The 23,015-nt window shown below is 41.4% G+C and overlaps 1 protein-coding gene across 1 annotated transcript in view; it reads left to right on the top strand.

Moving 5' to 3' along the window:
• Positions 1 to 23,015, top strand: part of SMYD3 (SET and MYND domain containing 3) — a 633,981-nt gene that overhangs the window by 499,524 nt on the left and 111,442 nt on the right. The window contains exons 6-7 of the mRNA XM_024210270.2: positions 13,871 to 13,938; positions 16,347 to 16,449. Coding sequence (XP_024066038.1) covers positions 13,871 to 13,938; positions 16,347 to 16,449 — 171 coding nt within the window. The remainder of the gene's footprint in view (positions 1 to 13,870; positions 13,939 to 16,346; positions 16,450 to 23,015) is intronic.

Consider the following 23,015-nt stretch of genomic DNA (forward strand, 5'->3'; position numbering starts at 1 on the left):
AATGGTTAACTTTTTAAACAATATTCACATCCCTAGTTTTTATACAAATATGAAAACAAATAATTGGATGTTTGAATCCATCCTGCATCAGGGAAGGAGGCACATTTAACAGTAAGTCACCAGGGGCTGATTGTACTTTGTTCTTCCATAAGTTCATGGAAGGAAGAAAGGAAGGGTGCAAGGAGCCTTCGTCCCCTTTAATTCCACAAAAGTGCTATTCACAATGAATACCATCAGGGGAGCACAGGGGCTACTTTCTCCTAGTGCTTCTGGGGGGCACAGACTACCCCAAACGGTGTGTAAGGGCCCTGGCACCCCTTCGCATCAGCTAGTTGAGTTAACCAGACAATCCTGAAGGAGCATGCTGCACCATCCTAAAGCCCCCGAGGCAAAATCCCTCCCAGATTTATAACTGGGGTGGGGAGGCTCTGCACTGCTCTCAGTGAGAGCTTGTGTATCAAATACACAACTGGTTCCAGTATAGCAAAGTGGGAAGAAGTTAGTTTGGATTTTTGTTCGGTGAAAGGGGGTGATGTTTTGGCACTGACAGGCTCCATTGATTATCTCTTTATCTAATCATCAAATCAGATTGTTCAAGAATGCTAGAACTGGATTATGAAAGGATAAAAATACTGGCGGCGCCAGCAGGAAAGAAAGCTGTAGCTGTACCTCACACCAACTAACTGGATATGTATTGCTTTGAGACTAAACATGTCCAGTGTTGTGGAATTCCAGCAATGACTTTTGTTTAAACTGTTGCTTGACCAGCCCAAAGTTTGAGATAGCCCAAGAAGTACTGAGTTGTGGAAAAAATACCAAAGTTGCTGGCTGGAAATATTTGGGAGTTGATTTTCAGAGCTGTTAAGTGTGCACAGCTCCAGTTAATTTTGCTGAGCGTTGTGGGTTAAATGCCTCTGAAAAGCAGGCCTCAGCAATACTATTGGTTTTAATGTGTTGTTTACCTCGTGTTTGCTACTTACCTTGCACACACGGCTCTACTCTACCCTCATAAGGAAAAGGAACTTCATAAATGTTTCTTGCATTAGTGTTCTTGCCAGTTCCTGATATGGCCAAGTATATCCAGCAATACTAGAAGGCAGAGCCACACATTCATCAATTTTCCTTTTTTTAATCGGAGTGAATGAAACTGGGTTCTAGAACTGTGATCTGGATTTCTTAAAACCAAGTTTGTGGACTAATACGATTTTTGAAAGATCCCTATTTAAATCAATCATTTGCATATTTGAGTATTTTGTGATTACATACATACCAGGCACTTTTCTTTCACATCCTTACCGCCTCGTATTAAACTTCTAATTACCACCTGCTCTCATGGATTTGATGACTACTGTCTGGCTTTAGAAGCAAATATATTGCACTGGTTATAGAATTCTATAACAAAACGCCTGGGAATATATGGTACAGTGTCAATCTTCATATTTGCTGACCTTATTCTAAGCCCTCTGAAAAAAGGAATTGGGGTGGGCTCAAAGGAATTTTGCAGGCATATGGTAATCAGTGTGTAACAGTTTAAGATGAGAGCAGCTTTATTTATGAAATTCCTCATCACTGTTTTATGAGCAGCTTGTACAATTTAAATATATTGTTTTGTGCATAATTAAAATGACCTGCTTCTGGTTGGTATTTGATGTGCCAATTAGCAGACTTGCACACCATTTTTTTTCCAGATATATATATGACCAATTTATTATTTTGTAAAGGGTTCCAATAGGGGGTTCTTAGGGAAAAAAATTGGACCAATTTCGTTCCCTGCTTAACTCCACTGGTGTTGATAGAATTAAATCAGGGATGAATCAGACCCACTGAGGTTAGGAACTAATTCACAATATATTAGAGCAGTGGTTCTCAAACTTTTGTACTGGTGACCCCTTTCACATAGCAAGCCTCCCCCTTAAACATTAAAAACACATTTTCATATATTGAACACCATTATAAATGCTGGAGGAAAAGCGGGTTTGGGGTGGAGGCCGACAGCTCGCAACCCCCCCCATGTAATAACCTCGCGACCCACTGAGCGGTCCTGACCCCCAGTTTGAGAACCTCTGTATTAGAGGATATAGTCTTTGAATGGTAGGTAACTTGCACTGCGGGGGAAGTAATGAAGGAATGTGCAAAAAAGGAAGCAATGTACAAATAGGTTAGACATCATTTGATTATTTTTTGCTTTAAAGAACCAATAAAATGAACAATGATTATCTTTTTTTTTATTTTTAAAGTAGCAATAGCCAAATTATATGTGGAGATGGGTTGGGGGAAAGGGATGTAGGGGGAATGATTATGCACCAGTGTTTCTTTATGAAAAACAACTATGATTTCAGTATAATTTTAGGGCTGGTGCACCTGAACTTTGTATACGAGATCCGCATTTGTAATTTGCCAGTAGCCCAGGGGCCACATCACTCCTAATTTATATAGAAAGGAGCAAATTACAGCTAGCCTCACCTTTAATGCAGCCTGTGGCCTTCATGGGTCCTAGTATACTCAAGTCTAGATGGAACATCACATGCTGGCACCTATAGTCTCTCTATTCATTCTGTCACTTTGTTAAGAAGGAGATTGATGTCATGCTGAGTTCTAAAACTCTCTGGCCATCCATGTGCTAGGGGACAACTAACTTGTAGTAACTTGAGACTACAGCTGGTTGGAAAACCAAACTCTTTCTTGTGGAAAACTTTATGGGGGAAAAAATCCCCATTTGTTGTTTTTTGGTGGAAATCTTTTTGTTTTTCACAAGAAATTCCTCGTGCTAAGGGGTGTATACGTTACCTGCTCCAGAGGAGTGGATCTGAGTCCTGGTACCAGTAGGCTGAAGTAGACTGACACCTTATCTGCTCAGGAATATGTTAAGGTGGATTCTGAGACCTTATCCCCTCGGTTCCCAAGAACTCAGCTTGACTCCAAACTCTTCACTGAAGTTTCTTTATTGGCATACAATCAAACTACACTTGAGTTGATTAGGCTCACATGGCATAGCACACATTCAGAATTACACAGAAACCTCCTTCCTTTATATATATTTGCACATTACATTACATTCACTGTACATTGCATCACAAGGTTTAAAATTGGCTTGGTTACTTTGCAGGAACCAATCCCTATACAGCATGCTCTGTCCATGTGCTGTCTTTGTTCGGCTTTACTCTTTACCTCATCTTTATGCTCCCGATTTCTCTTGTGCATTGTTACCTTGTTCTTATCTTAGCTAACTCAGATATTCTGTCTGTCTGTGTACTGACCCATTTACTTATTTTAGCACAAACATTCCATTTTCAGCTTCCTGATCTAGTTACCTCCCTAATCCTGTCTTCCAAGAAATGAGACTGCCGCATGTTTATTTACTCATGTCAGGCCTACATAAAGGATGTTAGAAAGACATCTCAACTATTTGTTTCCATAGCAGGAGAATTAAGGGTTCAAGTTACATCGATGCAGAGACTTTCAAAATAGATCTTGGATTGTATTGCCCTTTGTTACTAACTAACTCATCATATTCCCCCACCGAAGGCTGTGAGGGTTTATTCACTAGAGAGCAAGCTACTCTGTCTGCGTCTCTGAGCAATGTATTTCCTCCTAGAGATATGTAGGGCAGTTACTTGTAGCTTTTTGCATGCCTCCATGAGACATTATGCTGTGGGCCAGTTGTCCACAGCTATGGGGACAGCAGTACTGCAGTCAGCTATCACTTCTGCATCCTTGCACCCACCCTCTCTCTGCCTACGGCTTGTAAAATACATATAGGAACCCTCACTTGAAGAAGAAATGGAAGTTACGTTCCTGTACTGGAGGTTCTTTGTGATGTGTGGTCCCTAACTGTATTCCACTACCCACCCTCCATTCCCTCTGCTGCGAATTGTTTGAACTGTGGTAAGAATGGGAAACTGGAGAGGTGTGGGCCCACTCCACCTTTTATGCCCTTGGTTCCGTGCACGGGGAGAGCTACAGTGTATGTGCGGGTCAACAAACGCTGCTTGCAAAAAAATTCCAGACTCGGGCGCATGATGCGTATGCATATCCATGTGTGGAATACAGATAGCAACCACGCATCTTGAAGAACTTCCAGTTGCAGGTAAGTGACCTAGGTCTTTTATTTGAAAATATGGGGAAATGTGTGTGAGATTGAGGCGGTAATTCCATTCCATTCCAATCAAAATTGCACCACTGAACTGAGAAGTGAAATGGAGCAAACTTTAATTCAATCACCTGCCAATGTCCAGCCAATTTTATCTGATCTGTTGGTTTAGGAATTCCATAAGGGAGATCTGGGTTCTGCAGTGACCAAGGACACTTTCTCTCCTCCTGCTGGTTAGGAACTGATGTTCTTATGTGTGCTAGAGTTTGTTTCAGCTGAAGCTATTTAACTCAGTCTCTTTCAATTGAAAAAAAAAGTGGTGCAATATTGACTGACTGATAGAGAAGTCTTTAGAGAAATGAAATGGAGTGGTAAAAATAGCGAGCCATATTACAGACGCTCCCCGAGTTACACAAACCCAACTTACGCAAACCCGCACTTACGGAAAAAGTTCTGTAAGCATTTTGTGTGTGTGTGTGTAATTGTCAGATATACGTCCCCGACTTACGCAAAATTCGACTTACGCAAGGCGTTCCGGAACGGAACGCCTTGCGTAAGTCGGGGAGCGTCTATAATCTTTGCTGTAACTCCACTAAATTCAAGATCATCTCTTCATTCAGTCATGATGTCAGTGACGTTGCACCAGAGACTGATTCGGTGTCATGTTTTTAAGTTGAACTGTGATGATTGAAAATCCAGTCCTGGGAAAGTTCAGCCCAGATGTAAAAGGAGCATAACTCCTTTGATGTCAGTGGAGTTGCACCTAATTACACTAAGGCTAAATTCGGAGCAAGCCTGAGGCCATGTGTCATAGGCCACATGTCACAAAGGAGCCCTTAATACAGATGCTGGCAGAGACCTGGGTGCAAAATATACCTCTGCAGAATGCACACCCCTAATTTATAGCTCTTTTATGCAGCCACATTAGATTTACTTCAATGAATCACATATGTAACACTGTATTTCACATATGTAACACTGCATCACGAATACAGCAATACAAATTGTTCTTATTCATTTAAAGGCTTGTATACACCAAAACTTAGTTCATGGAAAGCTGATGTGTAAATTTACCCCGCACTAGTCTGTCATGCACTAAGTGTCCAGGTGGACCCTGCTGACACACTAAAAGTTCTGTAGTGTGCTTTGACCTACCCCACTTGGAAATGGGAGTAGATTAAAGTGTACTACAGAATTTTTAGGGCACAGCAGTTGGGTCCACACAGACACGTAGTGTGCGGGAGGCTACTGCAGTTTAGATTTACACCCCATCTTGCTGCAAGCGAAATGTTTGTGTAGACAAACCCTAACAAATTATAACAGTCTAGTAGTTTAAATATAACCATTCCAAGGCTAATGATGGGTGAACTAGAAGTTCATTTTAGCATCTACAAAGTTTAGCTGCTTTATCCCAACTTCTTTGGTCTGGAAATCTCACGAGACCAGACTTCCTTGAAAATATTCTAGCAGGTCCTGATTTCAGCCCAGCTCAAAATACTGCAAGAACAGCTTTTCTCATGCTATTTTGGTCCTTTCACATTTAGTCTATGACAAAGGGCTCAATCCTGCATTTTTTGTACATTCAAAACTCCCAGTGAAGCCAATGAAGGCTGTGTGCAGTGAAAGCAGGATGAGATTCAGAGGCTCTGATTGAGAGGTGCATTTAAGCATATGCTTAACTTTAAGCATGTGGATAGACCTATTGAAGTTAATTTTTAATTTGATGTTTCATCTTCCTTTGTCAAATAAACAGAGACAGTAAAAAAGCAAATATCCTGCATTACAAAATAGATATGTATTTTGACATTTATAGTTTTTATTTATTATAATATTAGCAAATGTACTGTGGTTTAGTTTGTTAAACAAACAAACTTAGTAATATGAGACCTGACTACAGCATCTACTGTTAAATCCCTGCTACCAACTGAGAATAGCCTACTGTGTTCTGTGTGAACTATAAACTGTGTGAATTAGCCAGATTTTGCTGCCTTTCATTTGTACCTTTTTGTTTTTGTGCATCAAAGAGCAAAACATTATTTATTACTTCATGCCGGATGGTGGGTTAAAATTTATCTCACTGTGACACTCCAGTTTATTCCTGCAGTCATTTAAAGTCAGAACTTAAACTCAACTGACCTTACCGTTCCAATGTACCCTTTAATGAACCTTCAAGAAGAAGCTCCTTGTGCATGTCATCAGGACTATATCATTGTGGTCCTATAAGGGGCAGGTAGAAACACAACCAGAACTTAGTTCTGCTAGTGTTTCTAAACTGATCTCCAGAACAAACGAATTCTAATTTATTTATTTTTTTCTTCTGCTCTCGAACATCTCATTACAGCTGAGATCCAAAATGCCGTGGGCTAATTTCTGCTATCAGGGTTTGGGTCGTCTGCTTTCCCTAACACCATTGCAAATCTGGAGTATAAACTGGCAAAAGCGAGATCAGAATTGGGGCACAATCTCTATTCTTCAGTGGAGTATCTCCAGATTTACTAAAGAATAATCAAGAGCAGAATCTGGCTCAGTATATCACTGGAATGAGGCCTCCTAATCTATCAGAGACTTTCCCATATGTTGTCAAGTCATGTATAATCTTCCTGGCTCTTCAGTAGATTTCTAATATTCCAGGAACAAAAATTCTTATAGAGCATTCTGCCATGTGCATCTTTGAAACTGTTAGTAGAAGATTCTTTTTGAGGCAAGAAATTGATATATGAAGAAGTCAACCCTTTGTCTCCTATGGCTTTAGAGAGGAAAACTTAAAAGATTACAGTACAATTACTGTTCTAATTATTAGGTGTTTGTATTGCAAATGACACCCTGTCATGATCAGGACATCCAGTGCCAGGCCTGGTACAAACACATAGTAAGAGACAGTCCCTGCTCTGCAGATCTTACAATCTAATATATCACATACCTATCTTGTATGTATTTTAGTTTTCAAGTTGTCTGAGCTCTGCTTACATGTAGGCCATATAACCATTATGTGGAAATCAATATGGTCAACTGGTAGATTGAGAAATTAAGGGGAGAAAGCTTTCTTCGCTCTGAAGAAATGTCTTTTGAATTTCTCCCTAATTAAGTTAACTTCAGTCTCTCATGGTGTGATGAAAAAGCTTTCTGACTTTGTCTGCAGTTTGGAGTTCCTCCTATATTTGATGCATACTTTCCTTATACCCATTCTCCAAATGTAAGATTTGTTAGCCAGAACCCCTGGGTGGCTTACACTGTCTAAATTGGAAGTGGGAGAGCTCCTGACGTTCGCTCAAAGGGACTGCATATGGAGTAATGTGTGTTGTCCTTGGATTACTATGGCTAACTAAAAACCCCCACAAAGGCTGAAAACCAATACAGTCGTTAGTGTGCGCGCACACACTCTCAACAGCATGATCAAGAAAGCCGCAAGAAACAATGTCTCCTGTAGTAATTAGTGAGGGTTTGCTTTGTTGTTTTTATCCACAGTAGGTGTTGATCAGTAACTGTTACCTCGCTTCCTCTCTCAACAGGCTGCTCAACTGTGCTGTTTCCGCAGCAGCATGTGGATTTATCAAGTAGAGCTATTGTCTAGGCTTTACAAAAGTCTGGAAATCCTGAGGATTTTTTGTGAGCTGGAGTTTTCTTCAAATGCTGTGTAACGAAATTCATTCTTGGTTTCATTCCTTGAGAGAGACAAGCATGATAAACTTGTCTAGCCCTTGTCTTTGCCATCTTCTCTTGTAGTGAATATTTAGGCAGAATTCTAAATGATAGGTGCTGATATTTACCTTTGATTTGTGGATCCTCTTAAACTTTTGTTTAATTTTAAATGTTTTTAATGTAGAGGTTTTTCCATAGACTTTTAAAATCTTCGTAACCAGGCTAAAAGACAAGAACAACCAACCAACCATAAGAGGGTCATTTGGGCTGCCTGTTTGATACCTAGTCATAGCAGCAGACTGTAGATCAAAATACATGCTTGATCATCCTTAAATGAGAATTTGCCAACAGTTACCACACAGGTGAGATTACCACAGGGTTTTTTTCCCCTATACTGAGACCTGGAAATAACTGTAGTATGTCTTGGCAAAGGTTAACTTTTTATTGTCACAATTGTACCTCTAGCCTACTTCATACATGCAGTTGTCTATGCTTTCCGCTCCTCCTTTTAAAGAGCGAGGAAGGATGGTCGAATGGTTTAGGTGTTAGCCTAGGACTCAGGACACCTGAGTTCAATTCTCTGCTCTACCACAGACTTCCTATGTAAGCTTGGACAAGTAATTTTCTCTCTGACCTCAGTTCCTCATCTGTAAAATAGGGATAATTAGTATTTGGATAGTATTTCACTACCTGACCAGGGTTTTGTGAGGGTAAATACATCAAAGATGGTGAGGCACTCAAATTGTATGGTAATGGGGACCATATAAGTACCTGAGATGGAAAGGATAGAATTGTAACTTGCCCTACATTGGGCAACTCTTGAAGGCCACTGTCACTAGGTTCCTTCCTCAGGGCACCCCATGGACTCTGGGCTGGGCCTCTGCACTCACTTGAGCCTCTGGTCGGTGATGTCTGGGTGTAGCTGGGTCAGCTGCCTCCTGTGCACCCACTCATGGCTAGGAGTGTCTCTGGGGTGCCCTGCTAACACTTTCTCCCTCAAAGGACTTAAACAAACTCCACACACCCCTTTTGTCCATTCACAACATCCCTTCTTGGGGTCTGGGTCAGATAAAACAAACTCAAAAGTAAAACTCAGTGTCCCAAATCAAAATCCATTTTTTACCCTCTTGTCACTCCCGGGCCTTTCCTGCCTATAGTCTCAGTCCCATCTTCCGGGACACTCTGCTGGAGCCTGCTCACTCCTAGCAGTCTCTGATCACCCTACTCCCAGGCCTTCTTGCCTGGAACCTTTCCTGTTGTAGCCGGCCACTCCCAGCGCCTCCCTGCCTGGAGTCTCAGTCCCAGGAATCTCTGCTGGAGCCTGGTCATGCCTAGGAATATTTTATCTCCCTGAACATCCCCCTTCACTGGAGGCATCTGCTGCCCTTTACAGGGAATTACCTGATTCAACCCAGGTTTGCCTCATTCTGTAACCAGGGCTGACTAGCCCCAGCCTTCCAGCCCTTAAGAGGCAAGCCACCCTGTAACACTGGATGTTCCAACACACCAACCAGTCGTAAGAGCCTCAGCCTTGAACAGCTAGCCTTGCCCTTTCCAGGGTTCTCAACAACTACAAAAGAAACACAAATGAATTGTCCCAGGATGTGGTTCATCCCTCTGCCTTCAGAGAGGCTTTTGTTGAGTTGCGGCCACAACTAGGCTCACAGACTGATATGGAGAAATAGTCTCCTCAAAAGATGTATCTTTCTTGAGGGAGGGGCCATCAGGGAACAGTTAGGTGAGGAGCGCTTGCCTTTAGCCAGCCCTCTCTCCCATCTGCCACCAACTTTTCTTTTTTTCTATTTCATGGAGAAGCAGACTTGACTAGATGGTCTACATCAGTGGTGGGCAACCTGCGGCCCATCAGGGTAAGCCGCTGGGGGGCTGCCAGACAGTTTGTTTACATTTGCATGGTCGCCCGCAGCTCCCAGTGGCTGTGGTTCGCCATTCTCGGCCAATGGGAGCTGCAGGAAATGGCACGGGCAGCCGTGCAAATGTAAACAAACTGTCTGGCAGCCTGCTAGCAGATTACCCTGATGGGCCGCTTGCAGCCCACAGTCCATAGGTTGCCCACCACTGGTTTACATCCTCTACCAACTCTAATTCCTAAATACCTAATGGTTTATATTTTCTTGTTCTGCCCTATGTTTTTCGGGTATTGTAACAACCCCATTTCCCCAATATTTTTACTAAATGATGTAATGTAACTTTTGCTACCTTATGCCTTTTAAATTTCTCAGAAATCTTTTCTTTTTCTTTATCAAAGTCCTTACATACCCATAAAGGTGATCAATTGTTTCTTCGGCCTTACAGTGCTCACATAGCCCATCTTTGTGTTTATTTATTTTTGTTTAAGTCGCAATAGCCTGTAAGTACTCTAAACAAAAACGCTTCATTTTTCCTTTCCTGAGCCTGACGTATGTCATTATCCTCAACTCTAGGACACAATTCAAAAAGATCATCTTCCTCTTTTTTTGTTGATACAGATTTTTTGTCATTCCTTTTTTAAATTGTTCTGTACTAGGCTTTTGAATTCCTGTTCACTCAAGGAAATTTCTGTCTATATCCTTTCATTTCTTACAGCACTTTTAGCTCTGCTGCCAACTGTGGTGTGCTTTTCCCTTTTAAGCTCCTCCCTCCAAATCAGATCTCTCTCACTGGTGTGGCAGGGCAGGGCCACCTGCTTATTAATCCTGTGTTGGCCAGTGTGGGAATTGTACACTTCACCACAAGCACCCAGAAGCTTCAGCCAGAAGAGAATATGTCCCTTATGCTTTTAAGGTAGGGTAGATAACAAGAGCATATTATACCTGTGCTCTTCAGAGACTGTCACTTTGCTGCTAGGTGCAGTTCTAGGTTCTGATTAAGCCTTAAATGGTTTAGTTATCTCAGGAGTAGAGACATCTCATCATGGAACTGAGGTGGGCAGGGACTCAAAGGCAATTGGATCCTACTGTTGAGCTTATGGGTGTCAAAAGGGTAGAGCTCTCCTAGAACTCAGAATTTGCCTTGGTCATCCTCTGGGTGTTCCTTTCTTCTGACGCATGATATTTCCTGTCAGTGAACATTATAGCTAAACTTGCTTCTTGTAACTAACTGCCCTGAAAAAAGTATATTTCAATAGTCTTGGAGTTACCAAGTTTCTTATCAGGACTTAAACTTCCCAAGTTCACAGTGTTTGAGTCTAGAAGCATATCTTCTTTTTACCTTGGTAAAACACATTTTGTAATGAAAATCCACAACTTGTGCATGTTTACAAAAATAGGGGAAAGTAAAATTTGTTGTTTTCCCTTTGTGTGTAAACATTTTTCACCTGACACTACAAAAATAACTAGACTTATTGGGAAACAGTAAAAGGTCTCCACAAAATCTGCACTGTTCAGGAGTCCACATAGTTAATGTAAATACTTTATGATAATGAGCAAGATACCATAGCAGATTTTCTGGAGAGAGGGGATGAATTTAGATCTACTATCAATGACCTTTTTTATTGCATAATCCAGTACAGAGAAGAAACCTGGCAATCTATTCTTTCACTATATACCAAAGTCAAGACAATATTTTTGTAAGATATATAATTGCTACTTAACAAGGCCTAATCTTAATTTGGAAGTGTTGTCTGGTATTATATATCTAATATCAGTAGGAGAGAAATAATTAAGATGTATGTTTTTTGTAAGTGATCAGGAATGTTTGTAAGGGTTACATAAATAACAGACTAATTATTATTATCTAACCATTAAAAGGCATACCTTACTGCATATATCTTCGTTTAAATCAGATTTTATTAGAAGATTCTGAAGGATAATTTTATTTTTCTCTTTATGGTTAACACATTGGCAATTATTAATTTGTGAGTTCCATAGGTAAAATATAATATTATATTTTTCAGTGTATTTCTTTAAATTAGACATGAATTTCAGGGCGATTATATTGTATGAAGAAACTCAGTGATTTATCAAAACTCACACCTGCCAGATCTCCCACTCTGCAGAGAATTATCAATGCCAATGGAAAATCAAACTTAAAAAAAAAAAAGATTCAGACATTTTTCTTGTTTATCTTAGGGTATGTGTTGTCTACACCGCAAAGAAAAACCCAACTTGGGCTTGGGCTGCAGAGGTGTTTCGTTGCTGTGTAGACTTCTGGGCTCGGGCTGCAGCCCAAGTTCTGTGACCCTCCCACCCCCTCCTGGTCCTAAAGCCTGGGCTTCAGTTCGATCCCAGAAGTCTACACAGCAATGAAACAGCCCCGCAGCCTGAGCCCTGCAAGCCCAAGTCTGCTGGCAGGGGCTAGTTGCGGGTTTTTCTTTAGTGTGTAGACATACCCTTATAGACTGTTATAACTAGTCATGTTCCTTTAAACAGAAATGTTTGCAAAGAAAAGGGACCAAATTCACAGTCCATTTTGGTCAATTTCATGGTCATAGGATTTTAAAAATCATAAATGTCATGATTTCAGCTATTTAAATCTAAAATTTCACGGTGTTGTAATAGTAGGAGTCCTGACCCCAAAAGGAGTTGGGGTGGGGGGTCGCAAGGTTATCGTAGGGGGGGTTGCGGTACTGCTACCCTTACTTCCAGGGATTTGGAGCAATCAAATTTTTGAATTGCTCTGCTCCGGTTCCAGTCCAGCTCCGGGCAAAAACCTACTGGTCTGTGCTCCTGCTCCAGGCTCCGCTCCAAAGCCCTGCTTACTTCTGCGCTGCTGCTGGAAAGCGGCGGCTGCTGGCCGGGATCCCAGCTCTGGAGGCAGAGCCGCCTCCAGCAGCAGCACAGAAGTAAAGGTGGCAGGGTATGGTATTATTATGGTATCCCTTACTTCTGCACTGCTAGTGGCGGGGCGCTGCCTTCAGAGCTGGGCGCCTGGCCAACAGCTGCCGCTCTACGGCTGCCCAGCTCTGAAGGCAGCGCAGAACTAAGGGTGGCGATACTCTGACCTCCCTAACATAACCAAAAGCAACTCCCTTTTGGGTCAGGACTCCCAATTTGAGAAACGCTGGTCTCCTCTGTGAAATATGTATAATATAGGGTAAAAGCACACAGAAGACCAGATTTCGTGGGAGAAGACCAGATTTCACGGTCCGTGACACATTTTTCATGGCCGTGAATTTGGTAGGGCGCTTTTTATTAGTATGTAACTGATGACATGACATACCTCACATGTTATCAAAAAATTAAAAAGTATTTCTCCTCCTTTATTCCAAATAAAGTCAGATGGACTCTAACACAGAATTCAGATCCAGATTTGGAATACTTGAAAATGCAGCACGTCTTTGCATTCTAGTTTTTGGGTCGATACATTATAACAACAGTGGTCATTTGCAAAATTTGGATCCAGGTTTGGATTTTGAACACCACCAAAGTTCAGATCCAGGGTTTTAGTTTGGGGCCTTCTCTAGTTGCAAGCAATTATTACTTTTCTCATCTCAGTTCTAAATCCATTTCAACCCTGAAAACTGTATGAGAGAAAAACACACTATATAGTTGGGTATGCGATATAAAATGGAAGAAGGTATTTCTCTTTTCCTGTGAGAATAATTTAAAATAAGATGTCTTGTACCTTCCCCATTTGAGTTATCCCTCCTTTCCCCACTCATGAAAATAAATGTCATGCAAGAGATCACCCATCAGGTACTCACTCTTTGTGTTTACACAGGCACAAGCCATATTTCCCCAGTCAGTGTAGCCATGTACCTCAAAGCTGTGGTTCATTCTTGGGGCTCCACTGTTTTTCATAAACTGTACTGTGGCAGCTTGACACAAGTCTGGTCTGAAACATCTACTCTGTATAGCCCCAACAGTCACTGTTCCCCACTATATTGTCTATATGCCATGCTTTTCAGGCTTCATGTATTTCCCCCTCTCTTCCCCCCGGACAGGAAAATAGGGCCTCTGCATGTGTTTAACCTCACATTTTTGCAGGATACTAATATTTCTGCTCTTAATTGACTGTAGTTTTACAGGAGTGTGTGTCCCAGATGTGATTGCTCTAAAATGAAAGAGTATCAGTGTTGGGCTTGAATATCTGCAATCTGATTACCAAAATGCCCCTGCATTTTATTTTGAAAGTTTCTTTCACTTAGGTATGACATTTCTAAATAACACTGGTAATCCTGGATTTCCCCCCTTGTTTTTACAGGTGACCTGTAACTGTTTCACCATCAGTAATGGAGAAATGCAGGATGTTGGTGTTGGCCTGTATCCCAGGTACTGTGGACACTGTTTCATTCACAGGCAAAAACTCTGTGTGTGGCTTTTTTTATTTATTTATTTATTTCTAGCTAGCTAGAGGGGTCACTGAAGTAGCCGATACCATAGCTAAATAAGAAATTAGGAAATGCAAATAAATTACAAGAACATGAAAAACACGATTGAGTTTAAAAATATTTTTAAACTCCTAATTGCAGAGTTTTAACATAATTTAGACAGGACAGCTCTTTATACCTGAATTCTTGTTCTCATGGAGACCCTAATCTCTTCCTGGCAGGGGTAAGGATAAATTTTGCTGCTAAAACATGAGACTTGGGCTTCTTAAGAAAGTAGCAAGAAGCTTGGGTAAATATTTCCTTGAAAGAATAGGGTTTTTGCAGCCCACCACCTTTCGTTTTGTCACATTGAAAGGAAATATAGGATTTTAGATATGAAAATTAAGAGTAATCAAGAAAATATTATAATGACACTTTGGTACGCCCACACCTTGATACTGCATGCAGTTCTGATCGCCCCATCTCAGAAAAGATGCATTAGAAATGGATAAGGTACAAATCTCAGATGTTGGTGTTCTGTCCTCCTGTTCCCAGCTATCTCCTTAGTGCACAGGGGCTGATGGTCAGATGAGAGCTCCCTTACCTAGATAGGTTTCTTTGACCTCCTCAAGATTCGTAGGGGCTTCTGTATGGTTCAGTGCAGGACTGGGGCCAGAAATGGTTCAGTGCAACCCTTGGCAAAGCCTTCCACCTGGTCTACCAGAACAGCTTCCATTCTGGGTGACAGAAAGGTCACTCCCATCAACACTGAATCCGCTGAGTATGATAAAGAAAGAAAGGAGCCCTGCAGGGTGGCCAATCTATCCTTGCTCCCTTTCATGTACAGCTTTGGAGGGGCTGTCTCTGAAGGGTTTCACATCACACAGCTGCTCTTCCCTCCTGGTGTCTCCTTCTCCGTTAGCTGGATTGGAGATCTGCTGAATGTATTTTACAGGCTCCCTCTCATTCTCAACGTCCTCCAGAACATGGGAAAAGAGGTGTGACCATGCAGGATCTGGCACTCAGTGCGTCAGCTTTTTTTCCTGGAGAGATCACATCCCATCCCATTTCCCCTGGTCGCATACCTTCTCTCAGTATCCAGTCCTCCGTGGTCCCTTGGTAATGTCTGCCTGAAGGCCTAGTAGTCAAAGATGGACATTGGCAGAGAGGTGGTTGGTGGCTAAGTGCTAGATACCCCCTATTAGCAATCAAAAAGCAAGTTATCCAAGAGATACTCAGTATAAGAACTGTCCTAGTTGAATTTTCCATGGGAATTGAACTACAGCCTTTCTGGATCTAAAATCATGAGCATCTATTGCTTGAGCTAACAGACCAGACCCATTACCTCAAAGGCAATAGCTTAGACCTCTGTACACAGTCTAACTACTGGAACGGGACAGAGAGCCACATTTTGTTAATGTGGGTTTACACAAAGGTGCTGGGTTGAATTTACTTGTTAGTACAGGGACAAGGGCTGTGAGCCAAAATCCGATTCCACCCTGATGATACTGGAATTTTTTAATGAAGGGTTCAGTAGACCATCACCATGACAGGGCAAGCTCCTGCCCTGGGTGTTATGCAATTGAGGGCTGACTGGTAGAGTCACATTCAGTGCTAAGACATCGTTACATGGGAATGCAAAACAGAGAGAGAGACAAATTACTGTAAACCATCTCCTCCAATAGAGGGGGCTAAGGAGAGAAGATGTCAGTGAGGCTCTCCTCAGAGTTTCCTCCCAAATTGTTCTATGGGAGGGCATATGCATTTGTGGATGTGTGTACTACTCCCCTCTCCCACATACCATGGAACAGGCTGCAGTGCCACCCCACAAATCCTATGGATCCTCTGGAGGCCAGAATATCCGAAGGGAGGTGTTGGATCCCTGATGCCTTCAGTACCACCTACAGAAATATAATACAGTTCCAGGATGTATTCCATTTCTACCCTGAATTCTATATGGTGGGGGAGCAATGGGAATGAAACACATTCCCTTGTCTCCAGCCTATATACTCTGCCCTGGCCCACCCCTTTCCCCTCACACAGAGCCCTCATAGGGAGGAAGCAACCCCATCCCCCCCACCCCCCGCCCTTTCCATGCAGAACATGAGACGGCGGAATGATCACATGTGCAGATCAAGGAGAATGATCAAGGCGGGGCTCCTATTATTAATTAATATAAATCTTCTAAACCTTCATTTTCTTCACCTAACCGACCACACTTGATTACCAGGGATTTTCCTTGTTTGATAAACTGATTGCCTGGTGCATTAGATGTAACTCAGTCAGCTCATGTTAAATAATTCAGGAGGTACTGGCAGTGGAGGATCCTTCTCTCTAATGTTCTCTGTTTCTCCCCCCACTCCCTGCCAGCATGTCTCTCGTGAACCACAGCTGTGACCCAAACTGTGTGATTGTTTTTGAGGGACGCCAGCTTCTACTTCGGTCAGTCCGGGAGATCCAGATTGGTGAAGAGGTAATTAACTTGTCCTCCCTTCCATCACTGACACCTGCAGCAGTGACATCTCTCTAAATAAATGCCAGACTGCAGGGCCACCAATTTAATATTTTGGTGATATATTGATGCTAGTTTCTATCACATAGCTATCAGGGAGAAGATGATAAATAGAATCATCTCTTCACACTGTCTGGGCCCCATAATCATTACGTCTCATAAATCACAGGCAGCCTTGATAAATTCTTGTTCCTCCATTCCTCCTTTAGGCACTTAATTTTGTTTGTATTTGAACGCCTTTACCCTGATGGAAACGCATGATATTTCTGGGACAATTGCAATGCTCACTAAGTCATCACAACAATAAGAGTTTGTCAGGCTGCCACCACACTGTAGCAGTAAACCTTTCGTTGGCAGTGAAAGTAGCAAGACAGGGTTTGTTTGCTTGTCGGTTTCATTAAAAATGACTTGGAGAAATCCCTTTCAAAGTGATTTATGTGTTTTGATCTGAGGAATTCTCAACTTGTTTTTAGTTGCCATTTGTACTACTTTTAAAATCAGTTGTGATGGCTGAAATATTTCCAGTAAACAAATATCACACTGACTTGGTGTTGAAATTTGCTGAGTAAGGCCATTATCTTGCAAAGACTGATGCATGTGCGTAACTTTATGTACACGAATAGCCCCTCTCAGATCACAATACTCACCAATGTAAGTCTTTGTAGAACCAGGGCCCAGCTTCAATCCAATGCACTTTTGTGTCTCAGTCTTTAGGGGGATCTGAAGGGCATATAGATTCCACAATTACAGCTTTGCAATATCTGATATTCTGTCATCTTAATATTATTTTTGTTTTTTAAAAATCGTCTCCCTGTAAACAACAATGCAATGGAGATAAGTAAAGGGTGAAAATCCTTCATAGCCATAATAATAAGATAATTTAGGAAAATCAAGGAAAACATCTTTGCAGTACATACTTTTTTTTGCCAGGAACAATCTTTCAGGATTCAATGTGTTTTTCTGCAGTTATTAACTGCAAACTTCAGTCAGCCTAAAATTCTTATTCAGGCCAGAAATGTATACACTTCCTTTCTTTTTCTACTACATGCCCTTCTTACCTCTTACCAATTTACTGACGTGAGTTATTTATTACAAAAAAGAGTGGAATAAACTTTAACGAGGTCTCCACAGTATGCAAGAACAGATCCTAAACTCTAAAGCTACTTCATTTTTCTCCATGCTTGGATTTTTTTCCAATTGAATTTCACCAAATGTTTCTTTGCACAAAATCAGCTTTTACAAAGGCGTAAAGGTCACTCCGTATAGCACAACAATGGGCCTACTACAAGAACATGAATAGAATTCTGATTTCCTGATTTGTAAGACCAGTGCACTAACTCTACTATTTTGACCTAAGAAGCTATGATACACCAAGTCTAAATTTGGAAGTGAATGCATCACTCATGGAAGCCTCTGGCCCAAAATCAGTGGTGAGATAATTATGGTGTTTATTAGTAGCTGGTTGTAAGCTGCTCAGACTTTGGCAGCCGCAGCAGCTTAAAAATGAATGCAACTTACACATGTGGGAGCAGATATTCAAAAACTCTCGGCTCCCATTTAGGCATTGAAATAAAGGCCAGATTTTCAAGATAGATCAGGTCTCAATATGTTGAGCTATTTTCAGTTTCTTGATCCAGAGGCGATCCTGGCAATTAGAGGCTGATTCAGTGGATATAGTGTACTTGGACTTTCAGAAAACCTTTGACAAGGTCCCTCACTAAAGGCTCTGAAGCAAACTAAGCAGTCATGGAATAAGAGGGAAAGTCCTCTCATGGATCAGGAACTGGTTAAAAAATAGGAAACAGGTTTTTTCAGAATGGAGAGAAGTAAATAGTGGTGTTCCCCAGGGATCTGTATTGAGACCAGTACTGTTCAACATATTCATAAATGATCTGGAAAAACGGGAAAACAGTGAAGTGGCAAAGTTTCAGATGATAGAAAATTGCTTAAGATAGTTAAGTTCAAAGCAGACTGCAAAAAGTTACAAAGAGATCTCACAAAACTGGGTGACTGGGCAACAAAATGGCAGATGAAATTCAATGTTAATTGAAAAATAATGCACATTGGAAAATATAATCACAAATATAATGTCAACATATAAATCCATGGTACACCCATAGCTTGAATACTGCCTGCAGTTCTGATCACCCCATCTCAAAAAAGATACTTTTCTCTGTACCGTTTCCATTTCTAATGTAACAAAAATGATTGGGGTATGGAACAGCTCCCATCTGAGGAGAGAATAAAAAGATTGGGACTGTTCATCATGGAAAAGAGACAACTAATGGGGGATATGATAGAGGTCTATAAAATCATGAATGGTGTGGAGAAAGTGAATAAGGAATGTTATTTAACCTGGCACATAACACTAGAACTACAGGTCACCCAATGAAATTAATTGTCATGAGGTCTGAAACAAAAGGAAGCATTTCTTCACACAACGCACAACCTGTGGAACTTGTTGCCAGGGATGTTGTGAAGGCCAAAACTATAACTGGGTTCAAAAAAGAATTGGATAAATTTATGCAGGATAGGTCCATCAATGGCTATTAGCCAAGATGGTCAGATATGCAACCCCATATTCTGGGTGTCCCAAAGCCTCTTCCTGCCAGCTGCTGGGACTGGACAACAGGGGATGGATCATTTGATACATGTCCTGCTTTGTTTATTCCCTTTGAAGCATCTGACATTGGCCACTATTGAAAGACAGGATACTGGGCTAGATGGGCCATCGGTCTGACCCAGTATGGCGTTCTTATATTCTGTGATTGTTTTGATGCCTAAATGGGAGCTGAGTTCTTTTAAAAATCTGGCCTGAAGAGGGCAGATGTGGGATAGAGGAAAAACAACTAACATTGAGGGTTTTTGGTTAAACAGGTGCTCCCTCATTTAACCCAAAATAGTGGACTGAGTTACATGCCAGTTAATTATGCATTCATGTATGTTAGTGAAAAAATGGGTATAAATGATAAAGTGATATTTGAAATGAGTATACCAAATGAATATCATTTATACCTGGAGAGGGAAAAAGGAAAAGAAAAATAATCTATTAGGAGCATGTAAGGAAAGGTAGCGGGCTCTGCATTATTTTATACCCTCATGTCAGTTGGTTTTCCTATTATATCTCTGCCTCTTTCGACGTTCTCTCTGGTATAACTGAGATCAGAATCTGATCCAATGGGGCAGTACAACATGCAAGTCAGGGCAGAATCTGGCCCTGTATCGGTATAAAAACTGTGCTTCCAAAATGGATTTGGGATCATATATAAGGCATTGTTTCAAGTCATGTAGCAACAAGAAACTTCAAAGAATTTTAAGAAAGCCATTTAGAAAGCCATTTACAGGCAGAATGTGGCACTTTAGGTAATAACAAATAAAAGTCTGAGTAATCAATTACACTTATTGGGGGAAAAAAGAATCACAGTAGTGACCCAAAGCCAGGGTATAAAAAGAGCAGTCTTGTGTAGTTATCCATACAGGAACAAACTGGATGGGAATTCTGGACCCTTGCAAGGGCAATACGAAGCACTAGAATTTTTTGTTTTCATTAGACCAGTGAGAAATAAAAATAATGTTGCACTTCTATAGCACCTTCCAACTGAGGATCTCAAAGCAGTTTACAGACACCAGTGATTTATGATCCCCATTTTACCAGTGAGGAAACGGAGACATGGGGTATGTCAACACACCTGCTGGGAGCAAGTCTTACAGCCTGGGTTGACAGACTTGTGCTAGTGGGGCTCACGCTAGGATGCTAAAAATAGGAATATGGATGTTCCAGCTCAGTTTGGAGATTGGGCTCTGAAGCCTATGGATGGGAGTGGGCTTCAGAGCCCAAGGGCCAGTCCAAGCACAAATGTCAAAGCAATGTGTACACAGCTATTTTCAGTATGCTAGCCCGAGCCCTGCTAGTGTGAGTCAGTCAACCCAGGCTGCAAGACTGACTCTCTGCAGCTAGACGTATCCAGAGAGGTTAAGTCACTGGTATTAGACACTGCTATTGTGCTCATCTCAGTATAATATGAAGTGGAAGGCCCCGAGTTCTACTCTCATATGTACCATCCAATGTATTGAAGACGTTTAGAGAAAAAGTCCCTTTTGAGGAAATGGAGCCATGTGGAAGAACCTCCTCCAGTTTTGAAACTTTGAGTTTGTATTTCATTTCATTGTGAATCTTGGTCCTAGTAGAACTCTTTTACCCTCCCCTTATGGCCTTTCTCCCCTATTGTTTTCCTCATCTCCTTTTCCTGTATTGGGCTGTGCTGTTGCTGCACACAGCTTCACCTGGAGTGTAACTAGCAGCACAGTGAAACTGACTGAAATCCTGATGTTTGAAATGCTGGAGATGAGCACCTCTGAGAGCAGGATTTGGCATATGCAGAGCAGCAGGGGAGCAGAATGGAAGAAGCAGAGGTGAAGAGAAAACAAACAAGGGCTGGGAGCAACTTCAGATCTCCCTCTGCTGAAGCAGGAGAGAGGGGATCTCCTACTGCTCTCTTGACCCTAATTTGTACCAGATTTCAGAGCATAATTGAGTCTAATAAGAGGAAGAAGGAAACGATGGAAGTCAGCTGTGGAAATTTCAGTCTGTGTCTCTCTATAATTTAGGATACAGGAGTATCTCAAATTTGCTTCTAGTCACTCATACCCAATTATAAGACTTTCCTCCCTTTCCTGCTCCAATAATGTCAGTCTTAGCATTGATTTTCCTGGCTTTTGTTACCTTAGGACAAGCCCTAAGCATTATGTAAAGTTTCTTTCTTACATTTTAATTTCATTTTTGAAAGAAAGAAAATACTGGCTAAAGATGAGGTGTGGGGAAAAGAGATTAGAAAATAGAAATCATTTACTTGGAGATTAAAGTGGCTCCTTCAGGGATAAACTGGACTCTCAAATTCATATATATTCAGGAACATTTTTCAAACATGCAGCGAAACCTGCTCTGAAGACGGTGTCCAATGCTCCCCTGTCTTAAGTAACCACTTTAAATTAGCTGCAAGGTTTCCATTGTAATTTTGTCTGACCTACTGTTAAAGACCAATTCTGGTACACAACCAGTTTGGGTGGTTGGTTGCTTGTCTATCCTAATTACACTTTTGAAATTCTTATAACTGGTCCACAGTATGTACATGCTGACAGCTTTTCAAACAGAGTATCTGTTATTTAAAACATGTCTTTCTAGTATTAACACCCATTAACTGGTATTTGTTACAGTTCAGTTTTTAAATGAAATTAAATTATGGGACCTGGGGCCCAGATCCTCAAAGGGACCATTGGGGTGGAGTTGGACGCAGTAAAGCTTTGGTCAACTGAATTAATGCTGTAATTAATACTGTACATCCTACATGCAAAATACTATTAAAGCAGTATTTGATGAGTGTGAATATTTCATAATTATGTACAAGTTAAATGAGCCTTGCATCTAATGAACAGATCCAAAATTAAAACAAGTGTAAGAGACAGACTTTAATAAAGGGTTTCTATGTATAACTGATTAAATGATTAGTATACACTTAGTCACTGGGAGGATGGTCATGTTTTGAACATTACATTTACATTTTCCCATTCAATCTGGCAACAACAATGCAGCTTAATGCAGCTCTCACTGAAATCAGTGGAAACATGCCCACTGATTTCAATGGGAGCTGGATCAGACCCTTTAACTGCACAAGAAATCAAGGGGTTTTAAATCATACGGGATTTACATCATAGGGATTATTAATCATGTGTTGCCTTTCACTTCTTGGTCATAAATTCAAATTCAGAGCAGGTCGTTAGTGACTATTATCATCTGATAGCAGTTTATTGGCCTAGAAGAAAGTGCCTTCAGTTTAGTTTCTATTATGAAGTTTCCTGCATCATACTTGGTACTCTTGTCAGGAGCACAAACAGAAAGGAAAAGGGGATTGAATGGGTCTAGAGACTGGAAATGGGCAAAGTGGGGGTTGGTTCACTCTCTGTTAGATTTAGGCTGTGCTTTGTGATTCAGGTTTGAGACTCAACCACTTCTAATGCTTAGATTCAGCAGTGTTGAAAGCTTATGACCTGTTCTCTCAATATTTTGGCCCTGAATGGAGGTTTTTTGCCTCTGTCTTCACAAACATGGTCAGCTCCCAGACTGCTGCACTGGGCAGCACAGTATGGGGAGGAGGTGACCAGCCCTCTGTGGAGAAAGAAGTGGTCCGGGGCTATTTAGAAAAACTGGACGAGCACAAGTCCATGGGGCCGGATGCACTGCATCCGAGGGTACTAAAGGAGTTGGCGGATGTGATTGCAGAGCCATTGGCCATTATCTTTGAAAACTCATGGCGATCGGGGGAGGTCCCAGATGACTGGAAAAAGGCTAATGTAGTGCCCATCTTTAAAAAAGGGAAGGAGGAGGATCCGGGGAACTACAGGCCAGTCAGCCTCACCTCAGTCCCTGGAAAAATCATGGAGCAGGTCCTCAAGGAATCAATTCTGAAGCACTTAGAGGAGAGGAAAGTGATCAGGAACAGTCAGCATGGGCAAGTCATGCCTGACTAACC

Source organism: Terrapene carolina, unplaced genomic scaffold, assembly GCF_002925995.2.
Source record: "Terrapene carolina triunguis isolate 2854851 unplaced genomic scaffold, T_m_triunguis-2.0 Scaffold85, whole genome shotgun sequence".
NCBI classification, from domain to species: domain Eukaryota; kingdom Metazoa; phylum Chordata; order Testudines; family Emydidae; genus Terrapene; species Terrapene triunguis.